Source organism: Lucilia sericata, unplaced genomic scaffold, assembly GCF_015586225.1.
Source record: "Lucilia sericata isolate MDLA Ls3-8-SP2 unplaced genomic scaffold, ASM1558622v1 Contig000560F_arrow, whole genome shotgun sequence".
Lineage (NCBI taxonomy): Eukaryota > Metazoa > Arthropoda > Insecta > Diptera > Calliphoridae > Lucilia > Lucilia sericata.
The window spans coordinates 155,170-177,610 of record NW_023994570.1 but is presented as its reverse complement, the minus strand read 5'-3'; the positions used below and the strand labels follow the sequence as shown (position 1 = coordinate 177,610).

At 31.0% G+C, this 22,441-nt stretch overlaps 2 protein-coding genes across 3 annotated transcripts in view; one reads left to right on the top strand and one right to left on the bottom strand.

Moving 5' to 3' along the window:
• LOC119606208 (bcl-2-related ovarian killer protein) overlaps positions 1-19,601 on the bottom strand; it is a 43,154-nt gene extending 23,553 nt beyond the window's left edge. The window contains 1 exon segment of the mRNA XM_037959630.1: positions 19,478-19,601. Within this exon segment, the coding sequence (XP_037815558.1) occupies positions 19,478-19,512 (35 nt within the window). The 5' untranslated portion in view covers positions 19,513-19,601.
• LOC119606206 lies at positions 11,922-15,671 on the top strand. Of its 2 annotated transcripts, none has more exons than XM_037959626.1 (4): positions 11,922-12,373; positions 13,235-13,337; positions 13,411-14,178; positions 14,740-15,671. In XM_037959626.1, the coding sequence occupies exons 1-4, from the start codon at positions 12,230-12,232 to the stop codon at positions 15,294-15,296; spliced, it is 1,572 nt and encodes a 523-aa protein (XP_037815554.1). In that variant the 5' UTR covers positions 11,922-12,229; the 3' UTR covers positions 15,297-15,671. The 2 variants fall into 2 exon arrangements, with proteins under 2 accessions (XP_037815554.1, XP_037815555.1); XM_037959627.1 differs by lacking the exon at positions 11,922-12,373 and adding an exon at positions 12,895-13,108.
• Positions 19,602-22,441: the final 2,840 nt, after the last annotated feature.

Sequence of the window (22,441 nt, the reverse complement as noted above, 5' to 3'; positions counted from 1 at the left end):
CGATTATTGGCTATTCTATAGTCTCGACTATAGACTATGCTATAATCTCGACTATATAACATAATACCGATCAGTATAAGACGAAATTTAAAAGTGAATGGTCTAGTTGTCATGTAGTGGAAAATAGTTTTGTTAAAGTGTTAATATTTGGATTATTTATGCAATTGGTACCACTGTGCATAAGAGATCAACTTTAAGTATACATTTTACAATACAAAATATGTAATTAAATTACACTTTATTAATTGCACCGACTAAATTTATTTGAATACAAAATTTTCTGTGGTTAAATACTTTGAGTTTCTCATACTTTAAACATATTAAATGACATTTAATCACGTTTTTACGCTTGAATACTTAAAAAACCGCTCAAAAACCTTTATTTATTATAACAAATAAACAATAACAACAAATAATTTATACAAAAAAAAAATTAAATTATTTAACAATTATCTAACAGCTTAAAAACACCCCCATATCGAAACAGGTAATTTCCTTAATAATATTTATATATATTTACTGTTATTGTACGCTAATTAAATTTAATTGCCCCAAAAAAAAATGCATAAAAAAAATTTCCCTTATAATGAATAAAATGGTGTGTAATCTATAGCTTATTTTTATCTTAAAATAAAATGCCATAAATAAATTTATTCACTCACTGTGACTCCACCTACATTTGTTTTATTATTGTTCAAATTACAATTCTTATCGAATTAATTTTATTTTTATTTTTCTCAAAATTTATTTAACATTTTTAACACGTGAGTAAATGCTTGAAAAGGCGTAAATTTGTAACTTTAACCATTAAACTTTGGGTTTTCCTATTAAACAAACAATGGTTTATTGTTTGAAAATTTGCAAAATGTCAAATAAATAGAAAAAAATCTTGACAGTTTTTTTTGAAATTTAAGCGCGACCAACCGACATGTTAAATTTTATGTAATGTCATTTATGTTTATGATTTGATGTGAACGCTACCATAAAGGTAAAATTATGTTAATGTCAAAACTGTCTAGATATTGGACACTTTGAATATTTTAACAAAATGGGAGGTTTCCAATGAATTGAGAAAAAGCTGGCAATAGTCTATAGTGGAGACCGAAGGATAGTCTAACGTCAAGACTGTGGAATTCTCAGTAGAGGAGACTTTAGAATGGTATATAATCTATCCTCGATACTATAGAGTAGTGTACAGTCCAGACTATAGAATTGTCTATAGTCCAGACTATAGAATGGTCTATAGTCCAGACTATATAATAGTCTATAGTCTAGACTATAGAATAGTCTATAGTCTAGACTATAGAATAGTCTATAGTCTAGACTATAGAATAGTCTATAGTCCAGACTATAGAATAGTCTATAGTCCACAATATAGAATAGCCTATAGTCCAGACTATAGAATAGTCTATAGTCTAGACTATAGAATAGTCTATAGTCTAGACTATAGAATAGTCAATAGTCCAGACTATAGAATAGTCTATAGTCCACACTATAGAATAGCCTATAGTCCAGACTATAGAATAGTCTATAGTCGAGACTATAGAATAGTCTATAGTCCAGACTATAGCATAATCTATAGTCTATAGTCCAGATTATAGAATAGTCTATAGTCCAGACTATAGAATAGTCTTTAGTCCAGACTATAGAATAGTCTATAGTCCAGACTATAGAATAGTCTATAGTCCAGACTATAGAATAGTCTATAGACCAGACTATAGAATAGTCTATAGTCCAGACTATAGCATAATCTATAGTCTATAGTCCAGATTATAGAATAGTCTATAGTCCAGACTATAGAATAGACTATAGTCCAGACTATAGAATAGTCTATAGTCCAGACTATAGAATAGTCTATAGTCCAGACTATAGAATAGTCTATAGTCCAGACTATAGAATAGTCTATAGTCCAGGCTATGGAATAGTCTATAGTCCAGACTATAGAATAGTCTATAGTCCAGACTATAGAATAGTCTATAGTCCAGACTATAGAATAGTCTATAGTCCAGACTATAGAATAGTCTATAGACCAGACTATAGAATAGTCTATAATCCAAACTATAGAATAGTCTATAATCCAAACTATAGAATAGTCTATAGTCCAGACTATAGAATAGTCTATAGTCCAGGCTATGGAATAGTCTATAGTCCAGACTATAGAATAGTCTATAGTCCAGACTATAGAATAGTCTATAGTCCAGACTATAGAATAGTCTATAGTCCAGACTATAGAATAGTCTATAGTCCAGACTATAGAATAGTCTATAGTCCAGACTATAGAATAGTCTATAGTCCAGACTATAGAATAGTCTATAGTCCAGACTATAGAATAGTCTATAGTCCAGACTATAGAATAGTCTATAGTCCAGACTATAGAATAGTCTATAGTCCAGACTATAGAATAGTCTATAGTCCAGACTATAGAATAGTCTATAGTCCAGACTATAGAATAGTCTATAGTCCAGACTATAGAATAGTCTATAGTCTAGACTATAGAATAGTCTATAGTCCAGACTATAGAATAGTCTATAGTCCAGACTATAGAATAGTCTATAGTCCAGACTATAGAATAGTCTATAGTCCAGACTATAGAATAGTCTATAGTCCAGACTATAGAATAGTCTATAGTCCAGACTATAGAATAGTCTTTAGTCCAGACTATAGAATAGTCTATAGTCCAGACTTTATAATAGACTATAGTCCAGATTATGGAACAGTCTATAGTCCAGACAATAGAACTGTCTAAAGTTAAGACTATAGAACAGTCTATAGTCCAGATTATAGTCTATTACACAGACTATAATCCATACTAGAGAGTAGTTCATAAATAAGTATATAGAATCGTCTTTCCCACCGTGTAGTCCATAGGAACTTCCCACATAAAAGCATTTTTCCGCCTGAACTTTTATTTCTATTATATCTCACACAATATAAACATTTACAATTTAATATTTTCCTATAATTTTATTTGTTTTCAGTTTTGTATATTATATATTTTTGGGGCTAAAGTAAATAAAAATCTGTTCAGTTTTATGGGGTTTTAACAGCCTTTTTAAGTTGTTTACAAAAAGAACAAAATAATCAAAATAAAATAAATATAAAAAATATATACGAAAATCATGACTATATTTAGAAATTTAATTGCTAATGAGTTTTGTTGATTTAATCTAGAAATAAATTTTGGACTATAGAATTTGGGGCTTAGCCATTAAAGTGGAGTTTTTACTTAAGGCCTAAATTAAGAATAGAGGTCAATTAGACTAAGGAGTCCCTTCAAATTTCAAAAATTATCTGAATATCTTTATTCATCTCTCATTTCATTAATTATAAATTCAGATTTGTTTTCTTATTAAATTCCTATAAATTACATTCGACATTTCTTTCCCTGATTACCCATATTATTTAGAATTGATAAATATGCAAACCTTTGCAATAAATATCAGTAGTAATATCATTAGTATGCTGACTAGGTTTTATTTTTGTTATAATAATTTGTATTTGAGTTTCAAGTCAGCTAATGTATAATTTTTTTTATCTTTTCATTGTCATTACGTCAATGTTTTTAGGTGTTCTTCATTCTTCATTCTTTATTTGTCTGTTTGTTTTTTTTTTGTCATCTGTGTGTACCTGCCGAAAAGTTCATTACAAATATTTGTTTTTAATAATGTTTTAATGATTGTTTGGATTCAGTGCGTTTTTGTTGATAATGATGAAGAATATAGTTTTAGGGCACAGTGGAATGGATTATAGAAAACATATAGAACGACTATAAGCTACTATTCCCAAAGTAGACCTTACTATATAATTGACTATCTATAGTCTGGACTATAGACTATTCTATAGTCTGGACTATAGACTATTCTATAGTCTGGACTATAGATTATTCTATAGTCTGGACTAGAGACTATTCAATAGCCTGGACAATAGAATATTCTATAGTCTGGACTATAGACTATTCTATAGTCTGGAGTATAGACTATTCTATAGTCTGGAGTATAGACTATTCTATAGTCTGGAGTATAGACTATTCTATAGTCTGGAGTATAGACTATTCTATAGTCTGGAGTATAGACTATTCTATAGTCTGGAGTATGGACTATTCTATAGTCTGGACTATAGACTATTCTGTAGTCTGGATTATAGACTATTCTATAGTCTGGACTATAGAATATTCTATAGTCTGGACTATAGACTATTCTATAGTCTGGACTATAGACTATTCTATAGTCTGGACTATAGACTATTCTATAGTCTGGACTATAGACTATTCTATAGTCTGGACTATAGACTATTCTATAGTCTGGACTATAGACTATTCTATAGTCTGGACTATAGACTATTCTATAGTCTAGACTATAGACTATTCTATAGTCTGGACTATAGACTATTCTATAGTCTGGACTATAGACTATTCTATAGTCTGGACTATAGACTATTCTATAGTCTGGACTATAGACTATTCTATAGTCTGGACTATAGACTATTCTATAGTCTGGACTATAGACTATTCTATAGTCTGGACTATAGACTATTCTATAGTCTGGACTATAGACTATTCTATAGTCTGGACTATAGACTATTCTATAGTCTGGACTATAGACTATTCTATAGTCTGGACTATAGACTATTCTATAGTCTGGACTATAGACTATTCTATAGTCTGGACTATAGACTATTCTATAGTCTGGACTATAGACTATTCTATAGTCTGGACTATAGACTATTCTATAGTCTGGACTATAGACTATTCTATAGTCTGGACTATAGACTATTCTATAGTCTGGACTATAGACTATTCTATAGTCTGGACTATAGACTATTCTATAGTCTGGACTATAGACTATTCTATAGTCTGGACTATAGACTATTCTATAGTCTGGACTATAGACTATTCTATAGTCTGGACTATAGACTATTCTATAGTCTGGACTATAGACTATTCTATAGTCTGGACTATAGACTATTCTATAGTCTGGACTATGGACTATTCTATAGTCTGGACTATAGACTATTCTATAGTCTGGACTATAGACTATTCTATAGTCTGGACTATAGACTATTCTATAGTCTGGACTATAGACTATTCTATAGTCTGGACTATAGACTATTCTATAGTCTGGACTATAGACTATTCTATAGTCTGGACTATAGACTATTCTATAGTCTGGACTATAGACTATTCTATAGTCTGGACTATAACTTATTCTATAGTCTGGACTATAGACTATTCTATAGTCTGTACTATAGACTATTCTATGGTCTGTACTATAGACTATTCAATAGTCTGGACTATAGACTATTCTATAGTCTGGACTATAGACTATTCTATAGTCTGGTCTATAGACTATTCTATAGTCTGGACTATAGACTATTCTATAGTCTGGACTATAGACTATTCTATAGTCTGGACTATAGACTATTCTATAGTCTGGACTATAGCCTACTCTATAGTTTGGACTATAGACTATTCTATAGTCTGGACTATATACTATTCTATAGTCTGGACTATAGACTATTCTATAGTCTGGACTATATACTATTCTATAGTCTGGACTATAGACTATTCTATAGTCTGGACTATAGACTATTCTACAGTCTGGTTTATAGACTATTGTATAGTCTGGACTATAGACTATTCTTTAGTATCATCTGTCACAACTTTTTCATTAAAATTTTTATATTCGATTTTATGAAATATAATTATTTTGAATTTATTTTAAAATTTTTGTTTACATTTAATTATTTAAATTTTTGTTTACGTACTTAAATTAACTGCACAAAAAATTAAAACGTTAAGGAAATTTGTTTAAAAAATTGTATTTTTTTAATGTTGTTAAAACATTTTTTATTTATTGTATTCAGCACAAAATATATTTTTTATTAAATATTTATTTTGATATTTTTAAACACTTTTTTATTAACTTAATTTGTTTATTTTTATTTTTCTTTCTTTTAACAATTTTTTTTTTTTTTTTTAATAATTTCTTTTAATAAATCACCTAATTTGCGTTAATATATATTTTGGGGGAATAAAATTATCTATATTTTAACCGCTATTTCGTTTTTACTACGTCCGCTTGCAAATAGCGTTGAAATTGTACTCTACTTGTGCTCTTAAGAAAATTATTTCAAAAGTTGTTTTGTTATTAAATAAAAGTATACAGTGTTAAACAAAAGTTAAACAATTTTAAAAGTAAAAAGTACACTACAATTTTTATTGGTTAAAGTAGGCATACTTTTACTAAAACTGTACGTAGAGCATTACAATGTTTGAAAAAAAAAAAAAATACTTGCAAAAATATACAGAGTTTTTAATTTGGTTTTTATCCGTCATTGGAGAGGGAATAAACAAACAATTATAGACAGTTAGACAGAAAGACAGTCATACAAATAAATGGGCGGACGGACAATTAAACCGGGCACTATTACCAACAATAACAACAACAATAAACACACTGACAATAAGTAGTAAAACTCGAGTCAAACTGTTAACAAACATACAGTCCAACAAGTGGTATGAAAAAATATGTTTTAAAAATACCATTTAAACAAAAAAAGTCAATAAAATATAAAACACACAAACAAACATCAAATTCAGACATTAGAGTCCATAAGAGGCAAAGGTCGATTATGAGGTACTCTACAAAATTTTCCTTAAATAATTTTTCTAGTCCATAGTCTAGTTTATAGTCTAGTCTATAGTCTAGTCTATAGTCTAGTCTATAGTCTAGTCTATAGTCTAGTCTATAGTCTAGTCTATAGTCTAGTCTACAGTCTAGTCTATAGTCTAGTCTATAGTCTAATCTATAGTCTAGTCTATAGTCTATTCTAGTCTAGTCAATAGTCTAGTCTATAGTCTAGTCTATAGTCTAGTCTATAGTCTAGTCTATAGTCTAGTCTATAGTCTAGTCTATAGTCTAGTCTATAGTCTAGTCTATAGTCTAGTCTATAGTCTAGTCTATAGTCTAGTCTATAGTCTAGTCTATAGTCTAGTCTATAGTCTAGTCTATAGTCTAGTCTATAGTCTAGTCTATAGTCTAGTCTATAGTCTAGTCTATAGTCTAGTCTATAGTCTAGTCTATAGTCTAGTCTATAGTCTAGTCTATAGTCTAGTCTATAGTCTAGTCTATAGTCTAGTCTATAGTCTAGTCTATAGTCTAGTCTATAGTCTAGTCTATAGTCTAGTCTATAGTCTAGTCTATAGTCTAGTCTATAGTCTAGTCTATAGTCTAGTCTATAGTCTAGTCTATAGTCTAGTCTATAGTCTAGTCTATAGTCTAGTCTATAGTCTAGTCTATAGTCTAGTCTATAGTCTAGTCTATAGTCTAGTCTATAGTCTAGTCTATAGTCTAGTCTATAGTCTAGTCTATAGTCTAGTCATAGTCTAGTCTATAGTCTAGTCTATAGTCTAGTCTATAGTCTAGTCTATAGTCTAGTCTATAGTCTAGTCTATAGTCTAGTCTATAGTCTAGTCTATAGTCTAGTCTATAGTCTAGTCTAGTCTATAGTCTAGTCTATAGTCTAGTCTATAGTCTAGTCTATAGTATAGTCTAGTCTATACTCTAGTCTATAGTATAGTCTAGACTATACTCTAGTCTATAGTAGTCTAGTCTATACTCTAGTCTATAGTATAGTCTAGTCTATACTCTAGTCTATAGTATAGTCTATAGTCTAGTCTATAGTCTAGTCTATAGTCTAGTCTATAGTCTAGTCTATAGTCTAGTCAATACTCTAGTCTATAGTCTAGTCTATAGTCTAGTCTATAGTCTAGTCTATAGTCTAGTTTATAGTCTAGTCTATAGTCTAGTCTATAGTCTAGTCTGTAGTCTAGTCTATAGTATAGTCTAGTCTATAGTCTAGTCTATAGTCTAGTCTATAGTCTAGTCTATAGTCTAGTCTATAGTCTAGTCTATAGTCTAGTCTATAGTCTAGTCTATAGTCTAGTCTATAGTCTAGTCTATAGTCTAGTCTATAGTCTAGTCTATAGTCTAGTCTATAGTCTAGTCTATAGTCTAGTCTATAGTCTAGTCTATAGTCTAGTCTATAGTCTAGTCTATAGTCTAGTCTATAGTCTAGTCTATAGTCTAGTCCTATAGTCTAGTCTATAGTCTAGTCTATAGTCTATAGTCTATAGTCTAGTCTATAGTCTAGTCTATAGTCTAGTCTATAGTCTAGTCTAGTCTAGTCTAGTCTATAGTCTAGTCTATAGTCTAGTCTATAGTCTAGTCTATAGTCTAGTCTATAGTCTAGTCTATAGTCTAGTCTATAGTCTAGTCTATAGTCTAGTCTATAGTCTAGTCTATAGTCTAGTCTATAGTCTAGTCTATAGTCTAGTCTATAGTCTAGTCTATAGTCTAGTCTATAGTCTAGTCTATAGTCTAGTCTATAGTCTAGTCTATAGTCTAGTCTATAGTCTAGTCTATAGTCTAGTCTATAGTCTAGTCTATAGTCTAGTCTATAGTCTAGTCTATAGTCTAGTCTATAGTCTAGTCTATAGTCTAGTCTATAGTCTAGTCTATAGTCTAGTCTATAGTCTAGTCTATAGTCTAGTCTATAGTCTAGTCTATAGTCTAGTCTATAGTCTAGTCTATAGTCTAGTCTAAAGTCTAGTCTAAAGTCTAGTCTATAGTATAGTCTAGTCTATAGTCTAGTCTATAGTCTAGTCTATAGTCTAGTCTATAGTCTATAGTCTAGTCTATAGTCTAGTCTATAGTCTAGTCTATAGTCTAGTCTATAGTCTAGTCTATAGTCTAGTCTATAGTCTAGTCTATAGTCTAGTCTTTTGTCTAGTCTTTGGTCTAGTCTATAGTCTATTCTTTTGTCTAGTCTATAGTCTAGTCTATAGTCTAGTCTACAGTCTAGTCTATAGTTTAGTCTAGTATAATTTGTCTAGTCTATATTCTAGTCTGTAGTGTTGTCTATAGTGTAGTCTTTAGTGTAGTCGATAGTGTATCTACCATTTTTTTGCTGTAGCGCCTTATTACTTATTTGATATTTAAGAAGCAAAAAGGAAAAAACTTAAGTACAATGCAAAAAGCTAAATCAATAAGTAACTACGAGTACATACTTATACAATTAAATGTGTATACAATAAATAATTAACACTTAATATAATAATACATCAATAAAATTGTTTTTTTGATCAACTATTTATTTTATTAAACAAATATACACGAGACAATTGTAAGTGGCTAACGTATGTACGAAAATAAGTGAAAGATATAAAATTGTGACGGATCTAGCTCACTAATTAACTAACTAACCGATTTAGGAACTTACTAACAAAGTAATATACTAACAGAGTCGCTTAGTTTGTAATAGACTATAGGACGAGGTACTATAATATAGACCAGTCTTTCCAGCAATAGTTCAGTCAATAGGCTAGTCTGTAGTGCTGTTTATTATAGTCGTACTTACATACATATTTCTCACTCGTTATGTTTTATTCAAATTCTGTTGTCTAGTGTAAAAACATTATTTGGACCACAAGCTCATTATTCTGTACATGAAAGGGAAACTAATCATTTTTATCATATTTTGCACATTTTTAATAATTTCTCATTTGTATATCGAAATTTTTTGTAAATAAACCGACACTGTATTTTAATTTATATGGATTAAATTGTTAATGAAAGCAAACCGAATTACTCGCTATCTTCTGGCAAATTGTGGATAATTTGGGTCAAAGTGCTTGAAGCGCAAAAAATGAAAACGATAAAAGTCTAATTATTTATTATTGTATTTGTTTAATGTACAGCAAATATTTATATTTACTCTATTACTTACACATAAGGGCGAGATTTGAAAATATCTAAAAAATAATGGTTCTGATTCATACCAAAAAGTTAGTTAGTTAGTTAGTTAGTTAGATAGTTAGTTAGTTAGTTAGTAGTTAGTTAGTTAGTTAGTTAGTTAGTTAGTTAGTTAGTTAGTAGTTAGTTAGTTTAGTTAGTTAGTTAGTTAGTAGTTAGTTAGTTAGTTAGTTAGTTAGTAGTTAGTTAGTAGTTAGTTAGTTAGTTAGTTAGTTAGTTAGTTAGTTAGTTAGTTAGTTAGTTAGTTAGTAGTTAGTTAGTTAGTTAGTTAGTAGTTAGTTAGTTAGTTAGTTAGTTAGTAGTTAGTTAGTAGTTAGTTAGTTAGTTAGTTAGGAAGTAAGTTAGTTAGTTAGTTAGTTAGTTAGTTAGTAAGTAAGTAAGTTAGTTAGTTAGTTAGTTAGTTAGTTAGTTAGTTAGTTAGTTAGTTAGTTAGTAGTTAGTTAGTAGTAGTTAGTAGTTAGTTAGTAGTTAGTTAGTTAGTTAGTTAGTTAGTTAGTTAGTTAGTTAGTTAGTTAGTAGTAGTTAGTTAGTTAGTAGTTAGTTAGTAGTTAGTTAGTTAGTTAGTTAGTTAGGAGTTAGTTAGTTAGTTAGTTAGTTAGTTAGTTAGTTAGTTAGTTAGTTAGTTAGTTAGTTAGTTAGTTAGTTAGTTAGTTAGTTAGTTAGTTAGTTAGTTAGTTAGTTAGTAGTTAGTTAGTTAGTTAGTTAGTTAGTAGTTAGTTAGTTAGTTAGTTAGTTAGTTAGTTAGTTAGTTAGTAGTTAGTTAGTTAGTTAGTTAGTTAGTTAGTTAGTTAGTTAGTTAGTTAGTTAGTTAGTAGTTAGTTAGTAGTTAGTTAGTTAGTTAGTTAGTTAGTTAGTTAGTTAGTTAGTAGTTAGTTAGTTAGTTAGTTAGTTAGTTAGTTAGTTAGTTAGTTAGTTAGTTAGTTAGTTAGTTAGTTAGTTAGTTAGTTAGTTAGTTAGTTAGTTAGTTAGTTAGTTAGTTAGTTAGTTAGTTAGTTAGTTAGTTAGTTAGTTAGTTAGTTAGTTAGTTAGTTAGTTAGTTAGTTAGTTAGTTAGTTAGTTAGTTAGTTAGTAGTTAGTTAGTTAGTAGTTAGTTAGTTAGTTAGTTAGTTAGTTAGTTAGTTAGTTAGTTAGTTAGTTAGTTAGTTAGTTAGTTAGTTAGTTAGTTAGTTAGTTAGTTAGTTAGTTAGTTAGTTAGTAGTTAGTTAGTTAGTTAGTTAGTTAGTTAGTTAGTTAGTTAGTTAGTTAGTTAGTTAGTTAGTTAGTTAGTTAGTTAGTTAGTTAGTTAGTTAGTTAGTTAGTTAGTTAGTTAGTTAGTTAGTTAGTTAGTTAGTTAGTTAGTTAGTTAGTTAGTTAGTTAGTTAGTTAGTTAGTTAGTTAGTAGTTAGTTAGTTAGTTAGTTAGTTAGTTAGTTAGTTAGTTAGTTAGTTAGTTAGTTAGTTAGTTAGTTAGTTAGTTAGTTAGTTAGTTAGTTAGTTAGTTAGTAGTTAGTTAGTTAGTTAGTAGTTAGTTAGTTAGTTAGTTAGTTAGTTAGTTAGTTAGTAGTTAGTTAGTTAGTTAGTTAGTTAGTTAGTTAGTTAGTTAGTTAGTTAGTTAGTTAGTTAGTTAGTTAGTTAGTTAGTTAGTTAGTTAGTTAGTTAGTTAGTTAGTTAGTTAGTTAGTTAGTTAGTTAGTTAGTTAGTTAGTTAGTTAGTTAGTTAGTTAGTTAGTTAGTTAGTAGTTAGTTAGTTAGTTAGTTAGTTAGTAGTTAGTTAGTTAGTTAGTTAGTTAGTTAGTTAGTTAGTTAGTTAGTTAGTTAGTTAGTTAGTTAGTTAGTTAGTTAGTTAGTTAGTTAGTTAGTTAGTTAGTAGTTAGTAGTTAGTTAGTTAGTTAGTTAGTTAGTAGTTAGTTAGTTAGTTAGTTAGTTAGTAGTTAGTTAGTTAGTTAGTTAGTTAGTTAGTTAGTTAGTAGTTAGTTAGTAGTTAGTTAGTTAGTCCTACAATTTTTCAAAATTCTATCGATGGCAATCATATACTTGACTGCAGTGCTGCCATATTACATCGAACACAGCGATTTTATAAATTCACCTTCCCTTAAACTTTTCACCACACTTATTTAACAAGATTGCATTCGCCATTTACAATAACAAAAACAAAGTGCAATTTTCATCGCAAAGAAAAACTAGCAAGAGTTTTTCCAGTTAATAGAAAAGAATTAAAAATACTACAAATAAATAAATTAAAGCAAATAATAACAAACTTACATGTTAAAAAGTGTTTATACAAAACAAAAAATGTTAAATAAGCTGTCCGGATTGTGTTTTCAATGAAATAAACAGAATAGAAAAATAATTGGCGCAAATAACTGGGGCAGGTCACCCCTATTTTCTTTTCTAAGGTATTTTTGCAATAATTTAAAACCAAAACAAACTTCTAATAAAAATGGCTTTGACGGTGGTTAAATATCGTAAAACCGCTTCTGGCGAAACTACAGCAGCAACTCCTGCGATATTAATAAAAAATAAATTGCCGTCAGCATCTTCAGGAACACAAATTAAACAAGAGTCAACGGAGGATAATGCAAAGGTAATTTTAATTTTTTCCTTTAGCTGTTTTTTTCTGAGGAGGGTTAGTCTACTTTCTTGTTGTTTTCTTTGTTTTTGTCTAAAAATAGTTTTATTCACCACATTTATTTTACTATGGTGAGTTTATGTGGGTTGTCAAAGATATCGTAGGTGTAAACCTTTGATTACAATTGAAACTACTGACGACAAGTGTAGCAAAAAATCCTCATGTTCAGACTTTAGATTGAATTTTTTTCTATAGGCTAGACTATAGATAGTCTTGACAATAGACCAGACTAGACCATATACTATTCTATACACCAGACTAGACTAAATACCAGACTATACTCTACACTACTCTATGGACTAGACTATAGACTAGATTATATCTTTATTTAAAAAAATGTATTCCAAAAAATAACTCTGTATCTACCTGCCTAAAATACAACACTGTTAGTATTTACATTTTTCCACTTATGGTGAAATTTTCATTAATATACTCAACACACTTGTTATAGTTTTGTTTATCCCGTAAACAACGCATAAGTGCAAAAGAGACAACTATAAAAGATACACAAACAGTATAATTTTTTATCACGCGTTGCAGGCTGGCTGGACAATTTTATTTTTTTTCTTTCATTTTTGGAATTAATAAATTAAGAAATTTGTTTAAATTAATAAAAAATAAGGAAATTTCTTGAACCTTATTCAAAGGAATATGTTGAAATCTTGTGAAAACACAAACTAACAAAAACAGGTGTGTAAAACGAAAATGAAAATATTTTTTGGTGGGAAATTTGTCTTTTGATAAAAAGCTACTAATGAAAAAAAAAAATTGTTTACGTACAGTTCTTTTTAATTAATTTAAATGATAATTTTACAGAAACCCATAATAAAAATTGAAGGTTCTACTGGCTTGGTTATCAATAAAATACCTGCTATTATAAAGCCAGCCACTATGAAACGTGTTGGTGTGGCCACGGGAGGTGAGTGCTAGACTGATTTTATAGAAATTACTAAAAGTGATTAACATTTTATAATATTTTCTCTCTTTAACAGAACCCGCCTTTAAATCTACAAAATATTCTTTACAAACTATAGCCTCCACCGGCACTCCATTGACCAGTTTTCAATGGCAACAGACTATAGGCAGTGCAAATGCCGCCAATGCTAAGAAACAACAACAACAGCAACTAGGAGCAGCCATTAGCTCTCTACCACCCAATACCATTATAAAAGCTACTTCAGCACCAAATAATAATCAAATCCTACACACCGCTAATGGCACTTCCTCCCTATTGTCCAATTCTCTTAATACAACCGCCTCCACTATGCAAGTAAGACCACGTCCCACTATTTTCATTAAACGTGAAGTACCTAAACGCACCATACGTACGGTAACCCTCGAGCTTATCGAAAAGAATCCCCATATACATTTGGGTCTACATAACACCCGTTTACCACTGCTTAAAAATGTCATTTGTACCCGGGCCAATATTACCCTGATAGATTGTTATTTAACTCTAAAGAAATTAAAACAGAATGAAGATTTCTCTTTGCTGGCGGAATATTTTGAATTGACTGAAGGTGAAGTTCAGCAAATATTTGCCAAGACAGTGGTTAAATTAGCTCGTTATTTGCGTTTTCTGATACGTTGGCCTGATAGTAAGAAATACTATGATCGACATAAAAATTTACCTTTTGCCTTTAGGCAAAATCTTTCTCATGTCCAGTCGTTGATTGAGTGTGTGGAAACAGATATGCCAACTAGTCCACTGCAGATAGATTGTACAAATTATAAGTTTATCTTGAGCATTAATACAAATGGTAAGTAAGAGTAGAGTATTAAGATTTTGTATATTATTAGCTAAGTTCTATCTAGTACAGTTATATGTAAATTATAGTTCAGTTCTAGTTCAGTTCTAGTTCAGTTTTAGTTCAGTTCTAGTTCAGTTCTAGTTCAGTTCTAGTTCAGTTCTAGTTCAGTTCTAGTTCAGTTCTAGTTCAGTTCTAGTTCAGTTCTAGTTCAGTTCTAGTTCAGTTCTAGTTCAGTTCTAGTTCAGTTCTAGTTCAGTTCTAGTTCAGTTCTAGTTCAGTTCTAGTTCAGTTCTAGTTGCGTTCTAGTTCAGTTCTAGTTCAGTTCTAGTTCAGTTCTAGTTCAGTTCTAGTTCAGTTCTAGTTCAGTTCTAGTTCAGTTCTAGTTCAGTTCTAGTTCAGTTAGTTCTAGTTCAGTCTAGTTCAGTTCTGGTTCTAGTTCAGTTCTGGTTTAGTTCTAGTTCAGTTCAGTTCTGGTTCAGTTCTGGTTTAGTTCTAGTACAGTGTTAGTTCCTTTCTAGTTCCGTTCTATTATATTTCTATTTTACAATTTTTTTTCACCCTTTTCCACAGGCATAATTTCCTATATATCTGAAGCTTTCGTTGGTCACCACGACGATTTAACCATTTTTAAAGTGGCAAATTTTAAAGATGTCATACCCAAATATTTGTCACTAGTAGCTGATCCCGGTAAAGCTATTCGTCGCAAACGTAAACCTAAATCAACGAAAAAAAGCCAACAAACTGATTTTCACACCAACATCAATAATGGTGAAACCGACTCAACAACAGATTCAGCCGATGAATCGGCCGATGATCTCGTACAGAGTGATGATACAGAAGAGGGTCGCTTAAGTAAATACACCACATCACGTGTGGCCGGTGAGCTGGCCTCCCATCAAAGTTTATCCGTGGTCAATAGTGAATTGACATCGAGGCGTGTGAAAAACTTTACCATACCCACAATGCGTGTACGTGATAACGTATGTCGTTTGCAAATACGTCACATGATCAATTGTCTGCATGAGTTTAAGATTTTACAGCCGTTGGCCATACAGGAGCCATTGTTATATCAGTATCTCAATGAGATACTAATTGTATGTGCTGCCTTAATTAATTTACAAAGATAGAGCGTTAACAAATGTCAACCAAAAACACAGGTAATTGTAGTAATTTGTTTATAAAATAATTGGGTTTTTGTTTTTACTTAAAAAGAACTTATTTAAACACTCATTTTACTCGGTTTATTTGCGCTTTAAAAACTTTCTTCTATTTCCTTTAATTGGACCATGATAATTTTTTTATTTTAGTGTCTTTTTTTCTTTGTTTTTTTTTTTCTTTGATCCACAATTCTCAATTTTGTATTATAAATTTTTACGGCTTTAATTTGATCATACATACATTATGTAAAATATATCATTTAGCTGTTTACTTAAGTTGGAATTTTCTGTGAAAACATAGTTTATTCTGAATTTAGCAATAAAACAACAATAATTGTAATATAATTTTAAAAAGCAAAAAGTGTAAGAGTGAGTGTGTGTAAGTGTAAAAAACATAATAACAAATTCTTCAATTAAACAGTCAATCTCTTATTGTTCTCAACAAAAAATATTGTAGGAAAATATTTAAACATAAATAACATAAAGCAAATACTTCAGTAACTAGTAGGAGAAGACGCTGTAAAGCTCTCCCATAAAACGGAAACATAACGGATGGGATTTTACGACTTTAACAAAACGTTATATATTTTGAAAACTGGATACGATTACTAGTATCGAATAAAAAGACTTGATATAACTTTACAGACACTTTTCCCCATTCATTTTGCAATAAGGATTAATTACGTTGACTTGGATTGTAAATCTAAACTCTTTAATTTGTTCTCCATATAAAAATGTAAATAAGTATTTTTTTCCTCACACTTTGTCACTTCTAAACTGTGGTAAAAATATATACTAAAAAACATTTTAAAACAAATTATAAATTTTATTTTCTCTTCATAAAATCAAAATCATATAACGAGAGGTGTTAAATCCGTGAAATGTTTTTGTCACCAAAATAAACCACAGCGGGGTAGAGAGTACCTATTTAATTTTATACCAGCTATACAGCCACTACTTTTCCATCCAACGACAACAACAACAATAAAAAAGTAATACAACGATAACAACAAAATAATAAAATTAAAAGTTGCTCTTAGTCATCAACTCATTGGAGCGGAAACGGAAGTGTATTGTGGTGTTTTTGTTTTAATTTTGTATAGGAAAAAGACCAAAAAATATGTCAACGTTTTGACGTTTTAAACTTTTTGTTAGTTTGTTGGGAATTTGACTGCTGTTTTTATGCTATTTCTATGTACATATATTCAAGGAGTTGGATAAGAGGCTGTTAGCTGATGGTGTTGTGACAATGAAATAAGTTTTATTTAAAATTAATTTGAGAGATTACTGTTGTAGGAAAATAAGTTGTAAGACTAGATAATAAGATATTTATAAGAACTGTCCCTGACGCTGTTTGCGACTAGTTTATTATGTACTTGATAGCCAATCAGTTCAAGTTTAGTTAAAGTTCTTATCTATTTCCTATCTAATTTAGTTCTAGTTTAGTTCTAGTTTAGTTCTAATTTAGTTCTAGTTTAGTTCTAGTTCAGTTCTAGTTCAGTTCTAGTTCAGTTCTAGTTCAAATCTAGTTCAGTTCTAGTTCAGTTCTAGTTCAGTTCTAGTTCAGTTCTAGTTCAGTTCTAGTTCTAGTTCAGTTATAGTTCAGTTCTAGTTCAGTTCAGTTCTAGTTCAGTTCTAGTTCAGTTCTAGTTCAGTTCTAGTTCAGTTCTAGTTCAGTTCTAGTTCAGTTCTAGTTCAGTTCTAGTTCAGTTCAGTTCAGTTCTAGTTCAGTTCTAGTTCAGTTCAGTTCAGTTCTAGTTCAGTTCTAGTTCTAGTTCAGTTCAGTTCAGTTCAGTTCTAGTTCTAGTTCTAGTTCAGTTCTAGTTCTAGTTCTAGTTCAGTTCTAGTTCTAGTTCTAGTTCAGTTCTAGTTCATTTCTAGTTCAGTTCTAGTTCAGTTCTAGTTCAGTTCTAGTTCAGTTCTAGTTCTAGTTCAGTTCTAGTTCAGTTCTAGTTCAGTTCAGTTCTAGTTCAGTTCTAGTTCAGTTCTAGTTCAGTTCTAGTTCAGTTCTAGTTCAGTTCTAGTTCAGTTCTAGTTCAGTTCTAGTTCAGTTCTAGTTCAGTTCTAGTTCAGTTCTAGTTCAGTTCTAGTTCAGTTCAGTTCTAGTTCAGTTCTAGTTCAGTTCTAGTTCAGTTCAGTTCAGTTCAGTTCAGTTCAGTTCAGTTCAGTTCAGTTCAGTTCAGTTCAGTTCAGTTCAGTTCAGTTCAGTTCAGTTCAGTTCAGTTCTAGTTCTAGTTCTAGTTCAGTTCTAGTTCTAGTTCTAGTTCAGTTCTAGTTCAGTTCTAGTTCAGTTCTAGTTCAGTTCTAGTTCAGTTCTAGTTCAGTTCTAGTTCAGTTCTAGTTCAGTTCTAGTTCAGTTCTAGTTCTGTTCTAGTTCAGTTCTAGTTCAGTTCTAGTTCAGTTCTAGTTCATTTCTAGTTCATTTCTAGTTCAGTTCTAGTTCAGTTCTAGTTCAGTTCTAGTTCAGTTCTAGTTCAGTTCTAGTTCAGTTCTAGTTCAGTTCTAGTTCAGTTCTAGTTCAGTTCTAGTTCTAGTTCTAGTTCAGTTCTAGTTCAGTTCTAGTTCAGTTCTAGTTCAGTTCTAGTTCAGTTCTAGTTCAGTTCTAGTTCAGTTCTAGTTCAGTTCTAGTTCAGTTCTAGTTCAGTTCTAGTTCAGTTCTAGTTCAGTTCTAGTTCAGTTCTAGTTCAGTTCTAGTTCAGTTCTAGTTCAGTTCTAGTTCAGTTCTAGTTCAGTTCTAGTTCAGATCTAGTTCAATTCTAGTTCAGTTCTAGTTCAGTTCTAGTTCAGTTCTAGTTCAGTTCTAGTTCAGTTCTAGTTCAGTTCTAGTTCAGTTCTAGTTCAGTTCTAGTTCAGTTCTAGTTCAGTTCTAGTTCAGTTCTAGTTCAGTTCTAGTTCAGTTCTAGTTCAATTCTAGTTCAGTTCTAGTTCTAGTTCAGTTCTAGTTCAGTTCTAGTTCAGTTCTAGTTCAGTTCTAGTTCAGTTCTAGTTCAGTTCTAGTTCAGTTCTAGTTCAGTTCTAGTTCAGTTCTAGTTCAGTTCTAGTTCAGTTCTAGTTCAGTTCTAGTTCAGTTCTAGTTCAGTTCTAGTTCAGTTCTAGTTCAGTTCTAGTTCAGTTCTAGTTCAGTTCTAGTTCAGTTCTAGTTCAGTTCTAGTTCAGTTCTAGTTCAGTTCTAGTTCAGTTCTAGTTCAGTTCTAGTTCAGTTCTAGTTCAGTTCTAGTTCAGTTCTAGTTCAGTTCTAGTTCAGTTCTAGTTCAGTTCTAGTTTCAGCTTTAGTTCAGTTTTAGTTCAGTTCTAGTTCAGTTCTAGTTCAGCTCTAGTTCAGCTCTAGTTCAGTTCTAGTTCAGTTTTAGTTCTAGTTCAGTTTTAGTTCTAGTTCAGTTCTAGTTCAGTTCTAGTTCAGTTCTAGTTCAGTTCTAGTTCAGTTCTAGTTCAGTTCTAGTTCAGTTCTAGTTCAGTTCTAGTTCAGTTCTAGTTCAGTTCTAGTTCAGTTCTAGTTCAGTTCTAGTTCAGTTCTAGTTCAGTTCTAGTTCAGTTCTAGTTCAGTTCTAGTTCAGATCTAGTTCAATTCTAGTTCAGTTCTAGTTCAGTTCTAGTTCAGTTCTAGTTCAGTTCTAGTTCAGTTCTAGTTCAGTTCTAGTTCAGTTCTAGTTCAGTTCTAGTTCAGTTCTAGTTCAGTTCTAGTTCAGTTCTAGTTCAGTTTTAGTTTAGTTCTAGTTCAGTTCTAGTTCAGTTCGTAATATATTTACTACAATTAGTAGTGATCTTGTCGTGGATTGAAGTCACTGACGCAATGGTTGTTTAGAAACCATAAAGACAAATGATCCTAAATTACTTTTTTCAAATTGAAGAAGAAATTTTAACGTTTTATAAAGTTATTATTAAATTTCATGTTCTAAAAATTCCTCTTAAGTAAAACCTTATTAAATTGTGCCACATAATACAAACTTAAACACCATATTTTTTGGTGTCCGCCTTTCACCATCCGTAACTTTTACTTGTTCTTAATGTCATTCCATATAGAAAAAATTGAAGAAGTAACAGCAAAAAATAATAAACATCTAGTAAAAGTGTCATAAAAAGGTTAAACCTTGTTCTTCTTCGGTTTAATAACTTCAGTGATTGGAAAATAATTTTATATTTTTTCAATTTACCCAACAACCTCCTTCGCCTCCTGCATTACGGCCATCTATGTATGTACAAACACACTTCCTCTTGATGTTTTAATTTTTGCATTGAAAAAAGGACCATCGACCAGTGTAACAATATTATTATTTTTCTTTTTTGCCATAAACAAACTTTCTAAAAATACCATCATCCTGTCTGTTGATCCTTTTTACTGCTGATGTTTTTGCTGTTGTTGTTTTTGGTATTTTACACACAGGTATTTGCATGGACTGCTGCTGCCACTATTACTTCCACTTTTACAACTTCGACTACTAGTAAAGCTGTTGTTGATGTTTCTGCTGCAGAGTTTTAAACGTATTTTCCTATAAAATTAGTTGTTGTTGCTTGTTGTTGGAGAGAAACTTTTTAATAATTACCGTAATTATTCTCTTATAATGTGTCCTTGTTGTTGGTGTTGTAGCTTTTATTTTTGTTTTTGTCTTTTTATCTGCTATTGTTTGCAACTGAATGGAAAAGTGGAAGTTTGTGTGTGTGTTTTTTTTTTTTGAAGGAGTTTGGGGATGTGTAATGAAACTGGTCAAACTGGACGTACACACGAACAATGAACATCTTTGTTTTCATGTTTATTTTTAACAATCCCGTTATAATAATTTTTGACCCCTTTCAGTGTTGTTGTTAAAATTGGTTTTGTTTGCTGGAAGGATATTAAAGGAATACAAAGGTACTTAGTTGTTTAAAAAGTACTTTGGACCATAGTCTATAGTGTGGACTATAGTCTAGTCTTTAGCAAAGACTATTGTCTAGTCTATAGTCCAGACTATAGTCTAGTCTGTAGTTCAGACTTTAGTCTAGTCTATAGTCCAGGCTATAGTCTAGTCTGTAGTTCAGACTTAAGTCTAGTCTATAGTCCAGGCTATAGTCTAGTCTATAGTCCAGGCTATAGTCTAGTGTATAGTCCAGACTACAGTCTAGTCTATAGTACAGACTATAGTCTAGATTATAGTCTTGTCTATAGTTCAGACTATAGTCTATTCTATAGTTCAGACCATAGTCTAGTCTACAGTTCAGACTATAGTCTAGTCTATACTCCAGACTATAGTCTAGTCTATAGTCCGGCCTATAGTCTAGTCTATAGTCCGCCCTATAGTCTAGTCTATAGTCCGGCCTATAGTCTGGTCTATAGTCCAGGCTATAGTCCAGACTGTAGTCTAGTCTATAGTCCAGGCTATAGTCTAGTGTATAGTCCAGACTACAGTCTAGTCTATAGTACAGACTATAGTCTAGATTATAGTCTTGTCTATAGTTCAGACTATAGCCTGGACTATAGACTAGACTACAGTCTGGACTATAGACTAGACTATAGTCTGGATCATAGTCTAGTCTACAGTTCAGAATATAGTTTAATCTATAATCCAGACTATAGTCTAATCTATAATCCAGACTATAGTCTAATCTATAATCCAGACTATAGTCTAGTCTATAATCCAGACTATAGTCTAGTCTATAGTCCAGACTATAGTCCAGACTATAGTACAGTCTATAGTCTAGTCTATAGTACAGTCTATAGTACAGTTTATAGTCCAGTCTGTAGTCTGGTCTATAGTCTAGTCTATAGTTCAGACTGTAGTCTAGTCTATAGTCCAGACTATAGTCTGGTCTAGTCTATAGTAACGACTATAGTCTAGTCTAGTCTAGTTCATATTATGATTCTAGTTCATAATCTAGAGTTTGGAGTGTGTACTAATCTATAGTTTGGACTGTAGTATAGACTATTGTCAACAGCTGTGACCTTTTCTGTAGTCCTTAATATAGTCTAGGTTATAGCTTGGACCATAGTCTATTTTAGAGTCCATTCCCATTTAGCTTTTAAGTACTAAAACAATTGTCCACTTTCCAAAGTTTTTCATCCCTGATTTTTGTTATTTTTATTACCGTTGTTTGATACTTTTGCTGTTAGTTGCTGTTGTTGTTGTTGTTGCCCGGGTGACTATAATGATTTTAATGGTGTCTGGTGTTTTTCATCGTCAATTATTTTAATGAAGCCATTTTATGTGAATACAGCTAATGATGATGAAAATAATATTAAAAACAAAAAATAACTAAAGACAAAAGCACACCGACAGACAGATAATAACGGCAACAACAATAACATAAAATTTTTGGTGTTAAAAATTGACAGATTTTTGGTTTGTTATTTTTATTTAGGTGTTTTATTTAAGTTGTTAATGTCGCGCCAATAGAAAAAAAGGTGTTGTGTAGTCTTAATGCATAAATTGTGCGTAAATTTTGTATAATTTTTTTTTTATATTTTGGTTTCAATGGCAACATGTTGCACATTATTGAAAAAGTTTTATTGAATAAAACATTGGAGAGAAGAGTTGACAATTTAAACTTTTAATGAATGGACAAAAAATTTGTAATTAAGGAAAGTTTTTAGAAAAAAGGAAATATTGCTACAGTAATAAATCTAGTAGACTAATTTGTTATTAAACTGTTTACCATATAATGTTTAAAATTTAGAAAATGCTTATAAATTAGAAAAATGTTGAAGGTGGTTAAATTACTAGTTCAGCTCTAGCTAAGTTCTAGTTTATTCTTCTAGTTCTGTTCTAGTTCTGTTCTAGTTCTGTTCTAGTTCTGTTCTAGTTCTGTTCTAGTTCTGTTCTAGTTCTGTTCTAGTTCTGTTCTAGTTCTGTTCTAGTTCTGTTCTAGTTCTGTTCTAGTTCTGTTCTAGTTCTGTTCTAGTTCTGTTCTAGTTCTGTTCTAGTTCTGTTCTAGTTCTGTTCTAGTTCTGTTCTAGTTCTGTTCTAGTTCTGTTCTAGTTCTGTTCTAGTTCTGTTCTAGTTCTGTTCTAGTTCTGTTCTAGTTCTGTTCTAGTTCTGTTCTAGTTCTGTTCCAGTTCTGTTCTAGTTCTGTTCTAGTTCAATTCTAGTTCAGTTCTAGTTCAGTTCTAGTTCAGTTCTAGTTCAGTTCTAGTTCAGTTCTAGTTC